This window comes from Polistes canadensis, unplaced genomic scaffold (genome assembly GCF_001313835.1).
Source record: "Polistes canadensis isolate GaletaPanama2010 unplaced genomic scaffold, ASM131383v1 scaffold_7, whole genome shotgun sequence".
NCBI lineage: Eukaryota > Metazoa > Arthropoda > Insecta > Hymenoptera > Vespidae > Polistes > Polistes canadensis.
The window spans coordinates 1,746,445-1,758,113 of record NW_014569554.1 but is presented as its reverse complement, the minus strand read 5'-3'; the positions used below and the strand labels follow the sequence as shown (position 1 = coordinate 1,758,113).

At 29.7% G+C, this 11,669-nt stretch overlaps 1 protein-coding gene across 1 annotated transcript in view; it reads right to left on the bottom strand.

Moving 5' to 3' along the window:
• The window catches only part of LOC106789957 (gonadotropin-releasing hormone II receptor), a 15,923-nt gene extending 5,076 nt beyond the window's left edge, over window positions 1-10,847 (bottom strand). The window contains exons 1-5 of the mRNA XM_014754546.1: window positions 10,254-10,847; window positions 6,400-6,583; window positions 6,095-6,297; window positions 5,899-6,020; window positions 5,176-5,270 (exon numbers count right to left, since the gene is read on the bottom strand). Of these exons, the coding sequence (XP_014610032.1) occupies window positions 5,176-5,270; window positions 5,899-6,020; window positions 6,095-6,297; window positions 6,400-6,583; window positions 10,254-10,847 (1,198 nt within the window). The remainder of the gene's footprint in view (window positions 1-5,175; window positions 5,271-5,898; window positions 6,021-6,094; window positions 6,298-6,399; window positions 6,584-10,253) is intronic.
• Window positions 10,848-11,669: the final 822 nt, after the last annotated feature.

Below are 11,669 nucleotides of genomic sequence, written 5' to 3'. Positions count from 1 at the left end.
ATACTCAGTCAAACAATTGTTTTTACTCTTTTTTATCTTCATATTCATCGAGGTAAGCGTTATTCTTTTTTTAAGCTATATAGAAATATATAGAAAGAGTGCGAACGAGAGTGAAGAGGGAGAGAGAATAAGTAAACAAAAAATTCACCTACAGGCAATTATGAATGTGTATGTATATTTGTAGGTATTTCTCGAGGCGAAGAAAAGACAGCCGAAACAAAACGTAAACAACCGAATGTTGGACGAAGGATAAGCAGTAACGTATCTCATTCCCCTCCCGTCCTTCGGCGAGTTAAGATCTAACGCAAACATAACGTATATTAAACTATTTAATCATTTTATTTCTAACGTTATCTAATTAAAACATTCGACAACTGCACTGATTAGACAACTTTTTATGTCTAACATTAATTCTTTATGATAGAATATCTTTGAAAGTGTGCTATGCCTTCAGAAATGATTAACAGGGAACATTGTATTATAATATAATCTTTAATATGTTTCAGCTTCTTTACAGATTTTTTTCTTTTATTTTATTTTATTTATCGTCATCCTAAGGGTAGGAAACCCATCCTGCAGTCATCAATGAAAATTAAAAGTAAGTATATTTTTCTATAAAAAATTTCTATAACAACTTTAATGGTTTTTTATTATAACGATGATATTAATTGTTCTTCTCTTTTTCTGTTTCAGAACATCATTGCTATCGAGCGCGTAGGCAATGAAGTACTCGTGTGTTGCATCGTTAAAATAAAATATAAAAAAGTCGGAAAGTAGAATCAGTGTTGATCGTCGTATGTTAAAGTTTCGTTTGCTCGGGTATAGAAACTTCGTAAGTTTCTTTTATTCTTTTTAAACGTGTGTGTTCATCGTCATCTTAAGGATAGGATATCCATCGTGCATTCATCACTGAAGAATAAACGTAAGTCAATTTTTATTTTAAGCACTTTCTTAATAATTATAATAATTTTTTCTTACAACAATGATATTCATAATTTTGTTTTTATTTTTGTTTCAGATCATCATGGGAATATTGCACCGTTGGAAGTATTTGTGAATTGTGTTTGTGAAGTGTTGCAAGTGTTCGTGCATTGCAATCGTGCGCGAAGCAATATACGGGAGTGTTTGATCGTTTATAAATATAATTAAAATCACGGATTAGAAGCACGTTCGTTCGTTAATTTTAATTCCGTCGCGTTCGTGAACTATTTTTGAAATTTATATATTAAATTAACTGCGACCAATGCAGTAATTGCATTAGAGTTTGTTCGAGTAAAGTTGTATTTTTATCTTTAAACAGTCGCACAGACTGTTCGCGTATTAGAGTCAGTGCATCAATGAAGATTTTAAATTTAACGCGTTNAACAGTCGCACAGACTGTTCGCGTATTAGAGTCAGTGCATCAATGAAGATTTTAAATTTAACGCGTTTCGGGATTAAAATAAAATGTGAAATTTGTTTGTTTCAATAGACTGTGTGCAAAGCAGTCTTTGAATTAGTTGTAGAATCAGTGAACGGGCGTAAAACAAATTAAAATCAAACGCGAATTAGAATCAGTGTTGTTCGCCGTATAATTTAATTCCGGTTTCGCGATAAGAAACTCATCTATAGTTTCTTATTTTCGTTTATACCGTGTCATTAGATTCACGCGAGATGCATCACCATGGTGCCACTGAGCTTCATCCCATTGGAATGCATTGTAAGTATTYATTTTTATTAACATTTTATTCGTTTTTGTTTGATATGATTTTGGATCATATTACATATAACTTATCATTTTGTTCTATTTTATTTTACAGATATGACGACGGACTTTCTACCTTATCAAAGATGTGGGATGAATTCTTCGATGGATCATCGATCGATCATCGATGGATCTTCGATGGATCTTCGATAGATATTCTTCAATACTTACTGCAAAGTAGGAGTTTTTTGGAGCCATCGTAGAACTTCTTACGGAGTGAGTCAAAAAATGTAAAGTTCCTCCGGTGCTCAATCATGTCGAGGATGAAAGGTCCTAATCGGCACGAATTACTGGTTGTAATTATTCCAATAAATTAGTGACGAGCACATGAGTAGTTCCTTTCTAGGAGTTACTCATGAAAATTGTATATTGTATTGTATATTTTATTGTATATTTTATGTTAGTTCAGGATAGGTTTTCTTGTTTCATCGGTTCGATTCATTTGATTAATAGTGCAATTAATTAATGCACTTTCTTTTTTATTACGTGTTTTGTTCGTGGTTAGTAGTGGTGAAACCGAGTATTAATTTACTCGTTTTTGATCAGAAAAGCATGTAATAAATGTTTTACATGCATTGCTTCGTACTTAGTTTATCTAATCGTGATTAATTTTAATATATCGATACTTCGATATTATCAATAAATGAGCAAGAAGACAAACTCATTCGCGACGGATAGATTCTAGCAGTTAAGTGGTGGCTCAAAGCCCAGTTCTTTTATTAGAACAGCCAACTTAATGAAAGGAGTCGTCCGAGGTTTTGAAGTTTATTAAAAGATATTAAAAGTTATATATATATTATTTATCAAATATATTGTAGAGTCCCTAGTCGCTTAGATGAATGTATATAAAAATGTATTTATTTGTTATATATTTATGTGTGTTTTTAATCATATTTTTTAGATCAGGATTTTCAGCTTCTAATGTACTAATCTCCCGTTTCTCCCCCCTATACTTTCTACGTTCTCATCTATACGTGTGCCCAGGTGCTACTCGCGTATGGATGAGAAACAGTTAGTATAGATTTAGTTTTAAGTTTTTCCCCTATTTGCGGCTGTCATTGTGCTAGTGATTGCACGGTGTACATTGCACCTGTGTGTGCGTATTAGGTATGTGCATTGTACATCGTTTCACGATTGTTTTTAATTAATCCATCTCATTCAATACTCGGAATACTACTTGTAGAGTCATTTATGGTATGAAAAGTACCAATATTTGTATTTTTATATTTATATTAAATTTTTCTCATTTTTTTTTCGAATCGTTTTGAATAGTAGAGTTCCTACATTTATTTGTGGAGATTTTACAATACTTGTATTATATTAGTATGCATATATACTAGTATGTACCAGTATTTTTGCTTTAATCATTATTGCAATAATCACTAGCCTTGGCAGACGATTACAGCAAAAAGTACGTATACCCATAAAATTAGAAAACACGCGTTTGAACTAGGGTGTCGGAGGTGYCCCGGGGCATRCTCTCTAGTTTAGGMTTTTGCACCCTGGTGGTATGTGAGAGAATCGTGGAGTAAGTGGGTGGGTATGTATGTACGTTTGTTCTTTTTAAATAGCAAAAATGATGTTGGATAGATAAAAAAGGGGACTTGTGAGTTTTTATATACTTCACCAAAAAAAAGTTGGCATAGAATTGCAACAGCAGAAAAAAATGAAAAAATAAAAATATTTACCTATTGTTTAACACATTATGAACGATTAACTTATTTCTTTTCACTATCTTATAGCTTGTTACTTTGGAAATCAACTTTAAATATATCCCCTCCAGGTATATACCAACTTTACTTTCATTTTTTTCCAAGTGTGCTTGCGCCTTGAATTTGTGGTTGCGCATTTGTATAACATATCTCCCACTCATGACATAATTATTCAAAGTGAAATAATTATTTTTAACTAATTAATGATAAATAAAAAATATTTGATAATGTAATTTTGAGCAAATAGTGAGCAATTAAGAGCACTAATTCATTTTTTTATGCTGTTAAGGTTCCTTGCCAGCGTTCCTACGGTAAATTATTGAGTAAAAAGATAGTGATATTTATCAGTTATTCCGTATTGCATGTCATGCTATGCGCTGAGTAACGACAGATGGCATTGCATCAATGTTTCTGCACGAAAATTCATTATCACAGCACTTATACATGACCGGGCACGAATACAAGTACGAATACTGACTGATACATGGAACAGTACGCAAAATACGCACATGTAAATATTCTATTTATTTTTGCCAAACATTTGTTGAATTATTAATTCAATGTTATTTTTTTCACTTTTTGGATATATACTCTAGCATTAAAAATATTCAACGATTCAAACTACGGAAAAACTAAAAGATTATTAAAACTGTAAAAGTATACGAACAAAAATAAATAAATAAAAAGAAAAAGAAAATACAAGATACAATATTGATTAATTAATTAATTCATTGGTTATCAGACGTTTAGAGAAAAATTGATTACATTGTTGCGATTGTATAGTTTGTTCTGATTTTGTTTTTTAACATCGATACTCGATAAAATATCAATGAAAAATTACAATTAATAAAATGATTTAAAACAAAACACTTACTAAAGAACATATTATATTTTCTTATATATGTAAACACATTAATACAAATAAATTAATCTTATTATTTATTAAATTCTTACGAGATAGTCTTGAAATAATAAAAAATATAATAGGACACCTAACGTATTTATTTTTGTATCATGTGGTTTCTCTTAAAATATTATAATAACATTTATTCAAGAACAAAGATCAAATTTAAAATATCTATCCTATCATTAGTTACATATAAATAATATAATTATTCATATGTAAAAAGGATTGCTATCACTTTTTTATTTAAATAGTACAATTTAATAGATGAGATTTTTATGAACACTTAATGGCTGAGATTTTGCTAAATCATATAAAAAAAACTAATTATCCTTGTAAGCAAGTTATAGTATATGACATTGTAACAACCAGTTAGATAAAAAAAAAGGATAATAAAATTGCTAATTATATCACGAATAATTATATTATTATTATATGATCTATCACTAAAGCGTTACACGTGTCTTTTTAAAATTAAATATACTACGCATAACTTTCATTTTAAAATTGCTATCTTATCTGTGCTGTTTAAAAAGACTAGAGGCAGTCATTAGAATATTGCATTGTTACCTAAAATTACATTCTCATAATAAATATTCATATGATTAGAAATGTTACACATAAAAAGAAAAAGCAGAATTTATGTTATATTTATAATATTAAAATATTGTTCATATACTTTTGTAACATTTGTGCTCCCGTATAGTATAATAATAAAATTACATAATATATATAGAAATATATATATATATATATGTAAATTATTTATATACGTATGTTCCTCTTCTCAATGGAAGTTGTCAGTATGCGTATACCACGCGAAATAAAAAGTGGCCGTGTTTCTTGAAGTTCTCTCGTCGAATCATTACTACTCGTACGATTTTTTCGTCGTTGCGACATGAAAAAATCTCTGTGAATATTAATTAAAATGACATGTAGAAAAAGAAATACAAAAGACATAGAGGAAAGAAAATAAAAAACAAAAAATTCCTCCAATTACTATTAAAAATGCAATAGATTTCCGTATAATACGAGTTACAGTGAAATACAAATTTCTATACAAAAAAATTACAATTTGTACAGTGCTGTCATATAAAATGATTTCTCGTACAAAGCGGAGAAATAATCAAATTCTGGAATTTCCTTCATTTAAACATTAATTTTTTCTTTAATTGAGCAAATTATATCGTTGTCTTTATCGCTATTGATTAATTCTGTTTCGTAATTGTTTCTTTCATTCTTTTTTTCTTCTTCTTCTTTTTTAAATTCATTTTTAACCTCAATTTTATTAATAATAGTTCGCGGAAGAGAAAAATTATCTGATAAAAAAATATATTTATCATCTGATAAATATGTTCTCATAAAAAATGATAAATTATCTCAAGGAAAATAAAAGATATATAATAAAATAACTCACGCATAACTCAACCATATAATTGCGATTGCAGATGTTAATTGTAAAATATTCATTGCATTATACGAGACTCCACTTTAATTTAATCGTTTTTTTGTTCATTTATCATTAAGCTCGAAGTTACCTGAAGCAAAAATTTGGTCTTTTACGTTTCGGCCAAAGATGAAACGCACCGTATATCAATGGATTCACCAAACTGTTGGTCATACCAAAGAAAAATATGAAATTTAGGAGATCATTGGTAACCTAAAAATAAATGATAGATTCATCAAGACGATTGAAATGAAATGATATTTTCAAAGTAGAACTCTATCACTTGCGTTCTTGTTGGGATTGAGAAAAATGAAGATAATCATCATCGTGTAGTATGGGGTCCACCATATGATAAACGCAGCGACTATGACAATGCTGATACGTAATGATTTCGATTTTGCACGATTTATCAATTTTCTTCTATTAATGTCGCTGTTGGTACGGTGTAAATTATTGTTAATTAATTCAGACTGGAATGCTTCTTCGCTTCCTGAAACAAATAATATGATAGGGAGTCATTGATTATTAATTAAAAAGATTAAAAATAAACTAGTGTGAAAATAAAACAATTATGAATAATTTTACTACTTACGTGATAGAGTAATTATCGTTGAGACATAGGTGGTAATCAGTATGGCTAATGGTAAGAGAAACATAAAAAATATGCTGAACATAATGTATAACTTTTCCTGCCATGGTTCTGTGTAGAATCCATGGGTCACGCATTGTGTGAATTTCTCGATAAAGGGTCCACGTGCAATGTGAAAGATGACAATCTGTTGACATAGGGTTAGATATTTTCTTATTCAGTTTGACAGTTGGATATATGTTTGTAATATTAATAATTATAATATATAAAATATATATTTTATAATATAATTTCTTCGATTTTTCTATTATCATAATTATCAAGCACACGCACGCATGCACGCGTGAACGATCTTGAAGATGGATACAAGTTTTAATCGAAAAACGATCAATTTTCCTCTGTCTTTGTTTCTTTTTGCTTAGTAACAAACATCGTACGATCATAAATAAATAAACGAGTCGTTTTTTTTCTCTCATTAAAATAAGTAACGTTTTGGTTTGATTATCTAAATTTAAAATTAATCGTGTTCAATCCGTAATATTTGGATTAAAATATCGTTAAAAGATGAAGCGGTATTTATACGGAAGTAAACAAATTTGAATGAATCGGCAAATGTGTCCCTCCTATGACGTTTCTTCAATCGTCGAGGTAATATTTTTTTTTTACCTTTGATACATATTTCTTATTCCTGTAGATTTTTTTTTTTCTTTTTCTTTTTCCTTTTACATTGAAACTTTAAAATCAGTTTATTTTGTTCATGAGATGCATGAGATACCACAATTATTTATACGTTACGCACTTGATGATTGATCTCACGAGACTTTATCAATGATCTACAGAGTTTCCAGACTCTGAGAATCGGCGTCCGATTCGTCTGCACAATTATCCATTTATGGATAAACTTGTTCAACTTCTTCACACACACACACACACACATAGACATGCATTTATACACACCGGGTGCAACACGTTATTCCTACTTCTTATCGATACATAATATTCTAAACGTCTGCGATACTTTCTCTTAAATATATATGACAAGAGAATTTAAATATTTACTATAGATTGAAATATGTGGAATAAACATTTTGTTACTGATTTAAATAATTCTTTCACGTAGGTTGCATTCTCGAATTGCATTTGTATAGTACTTCAGAAACTTTGTGATCTTTCAACATGGGATTTTTAACGAATAAGACCTTGGCACTGATAATCTCAGCTATCAAAGAATTACGCGAAACGAAAGGTTCGACATCGCGAGAAATTTTAAATTACATTACTGCTATATACAATTTATCACCAGAAACTGCTCGTCGTCAGGTTGGTTAATAATTTTTATAACGTTTGTAACATTATTAAAATAATAATGAATGAAATTTTTTTTAAAAATAATCCAATATCGTGTGTATTCTCCAAAAAAACAAATGAGTTTTCTTATTTTACGAATAGATGCAAACCGCTTTGAAACGTGGTGTTGCTTATGGGATTTTGAAAAAGAGCGGTGCACATTATAGCTTGCCAACTGATACACAAGCAGAATGCGATGAAATTGCAACGCAGGAGTTAGGTCTTTTGGATATGTATTGTCGTAAAAGACAACGAAGAAGAAGACGTCGTGGTTGTAGACCTAGGAGCCGACGATCTCGTCGTAGTAGACGAGGTATGTGCAAATGTAAAAAGAAACGTCGAAGTTCCAGGAAGAGAAGAAGACCACTTTGTAAATCGAGAAGATCACGAAGGAGAAGAAGTAAATGCATTTGTAAAAGAGGTAAAAAAAGGGGTCGTAGCAGGAAATCGACGATTGGTCCTGTATCGGAAGTAGATAATTTTTCATTGAATCAAATGATCGAGAATAATAATCCCAATGAATGTGAAAATAGTAGTAATTCTTCAACGCTATCCGTTGAAAGACGTGACAATGGTATTCCGTTATCCTATTAAAAAATATTATCCATAAGAAAGTATACGAGTAACGCAACATTTAATGATTATATAAATTAATTTTGTGTAATATTAATGTTATAATATTAACATTGTTAATATTCGCGTCGACCCTCGGAGAATAATACATTTGATATTTAATTTTTTTTATTTAACTTTATTACATTCTTTTTTTTTTTTACCTTATTTTTTTTCTATTTATTTATTATTTACTACAAATTATTTCTTTGTGATATTTAAATATTAGTATAGTGTGCGAACACGAGTGGACTCGATATCGATCAATGATGTATGAATTAAATATCTCATAATAAAAAAACAAAAAAATTAATTAAAATTTATTTAACGAAATATATAAACTAATTTGATATTCATTTATACATTTTCGTATTACAGATCTTTTGCAGATGCAATTTAATTACAACTTATGGACTTATTTTTAATCTATTTTTTTGCACCTGATCATTGTTGTTATTATTACAGTAATTCTGATAATATTATACAAAAATTTGGTGAAGAAGTTAAATTTCTTTTGCACGTTTATATATCGTCTCGTTTTCTTCATCATTTCAGTTATTGTTTGTCCAAACAATTTTCTTCCGACTTTATGCATTATGTGTTTCTAAAGAAAAAAGATTATCGTTTAATTATGAATAGTTAATGATATAGACGATAAATTTTGCATATATATTATTTTTTTTAAAATAAAAAGGAGAGTGTGTGAGAGAGAGAGAGAGAGAGAAAAGAAATACAGTAAGAAGTAGTATGAAATAAATAATAACTAGCTCATAATTGAAAAAATAAAAGAGAGAAAACTGGTTGGTTGCGTTAGTGCTATTAGAATCGTGTTTACAATTAATATCGCATCGAATGTCGTTTGTCTATGCATATATGAATATCAATTTTTGTCTGGTCAAAAGGAAAATAAACTTGATCTCTTTTCGGATTTTTCAAAGGGAAAGAATGTGACGTAGTTTATAATTAAATGATAAGAGTGACATTTAACTAATTAACAATAAATAAATTCCCGTTACAAGGATGCGTAATAAGAAAATCTTTTTAATATGTTCTCGTATGCTTGACGAACTTTTTGAATAAATTTATTTTATTTCTCATATTTATATTATTGCGTTATTTATGTATATATATATATAATTATGTGTTTATATTTACACGTATAATATACGTTACAGATGTAAAGAAAAAAGTAATATAGTCGTAACGTTTTAAAGAAAATTTTTATTTAGATCCACATCGATCAATAATAAGTATCGCAAATAATAAATTAACGAAGTTTGAAACAAATTCATTGGACGAAGTTCAGAACTTTATCTCAGGAGAAACTTCTACTCAGTTAATTTTGTTCTTTTATTTCTTTTCTTTTTAAATCGTCATCGGACTTCCAGTGATCGATATGTGTTTCGAGAGACAATTTAATGGTAGCTGCGAAAAGAGAAAATGGGAAAGAGTAATAACGAAGATGGAGCGAGAAACCGATAGCAATGTAAAAGATGCATCATTCCTATCTCTGATGAAAGTCAATTTAATAGTTCGCTAAAAGTTACTAAATACTTAAATATTTTTTGTGACTATTATGTAAGACATTATTTTTTTTTTTTTCTATTTCTTTTAACGAATGCCAAGACGAGAAAATATCGAATATCTAAAATGTATTACATATTCAAAGATAAGAACAATATGCTTAAAAAGATCACTGATTTTACAAAAGGTGAAGTATAAAAAATAAAAAACAAAAGACGTTATACTTCAGTTTTATTTTGACATAAAAAAGTCAAAAACACGTAAATTACTTTTCAAATATTAACAAAACATGAAAGATCAATTTCAAAGATAAATTTGTACGCAATTCCAAATTTTCCCGTATTAAATGAATAAATGAATTTTATGAATATTACCTGTGGTGCTGCCAAAATGATAGAAAGTATCCAAGCGATAGCGACGAATCTGAGATATCGATGAGTTGTGTTTAGACTTTTCATCGGATATCGAATAGCTACGAAACGGTCGACACCAATCAGAACGAGGATGAACGTGCTGAGATAAAGGCTGAACACTTGGAGAAATTTGAAGATTTTGCAAGCAACGTTACCCCAGATCCATTGAACGGTATAACTCCAGATTGCTTCACCACCGATACAAAATATTGTTACGAGGAGATCGGCGATGGATAGATGAAGGATCAATGTATAAATGGCCGACCAATTTTGTCGTTTACGACGATTTTTCATTACCGAATATATTGTTGCAACGTTTGCTATTAGACTTATAATCGATAATACAGCTAATACAACAACTTTGAAAAACCCCGTGTTAGTTAATTTAGGTGCATGCTCGGAAAATGTACAATTATTTGACGTTAAAATGTCGCTCGTGTTTTTGGTTAACATATCTGTTGGATCAACGATCATTTCACTACTCAAATTTTCTAATGTTGATAGGAAAAGTAGGCTACTGTTCAAAGTTTCCATCGTCACCATTATCTTCTTCATCCTACTTTACGTTTATTTATTTTCTTTTAACGCAACCGAACGATCTTTTCTTCTTTTACGAGCACCAACGTGTTTTCGGTTCATCGATATCTCCTACCCTCTTGAAGAATATTTTTCCACTCTTGTCTGTCCATTGGATTTTGTTACTTTTTTCCTTTCTCTCGTTTATCGAGTAACACCGGGAGCTTTTGCATTTGTATGCATCGATAAGGACAAAACGAAATGCGTCGTTTCTGGTTGCTTGTTTTCTATAGGAATGCGTTTCCACTATTGTCTTGGGAAAACTTCCCGTTCTTCGTTTGCATTTGTTGAATATCCTACTCGATGGTAAACATTTTTTCTCCCCCTTTTACCCCTTTTTTCTGTCTTTCTTTTTTGTTTTTATTATTTCTGCAAATCGAGGTATGTATGCTTTTAGTCTTTTCTTTCCTTTTTTTCTATTTCCTTTCCTTTTTTTCTATTTCCTTTCCCGTTTGCTTTCTTCTATTTCTCGATTTTTAGTTTGCCTTTCTAGAAAAATTCTTTTCTGATATACATATCTAACGTATTAATAGTATTGACAGCTATCGACAATAAAATTCTCTTGCGACATTGATGCACATATTGCATTTACAATTAGTTTGCTTTGTTTTATCTTGAATAACGATCTTTTTTCAATTTTTTCTACTCATTAACGTAATAGAATTGACTTGTCCGTGAATCGTATCAGTTATTTTCGTATATTAGATGAAAAAATAATTTTAACAAGCACTCTAGCATTAATTATAAGATAAAAATTCTTATGTTCGTGTTAATTTTCATAAATGAACAAATTTTGAGACA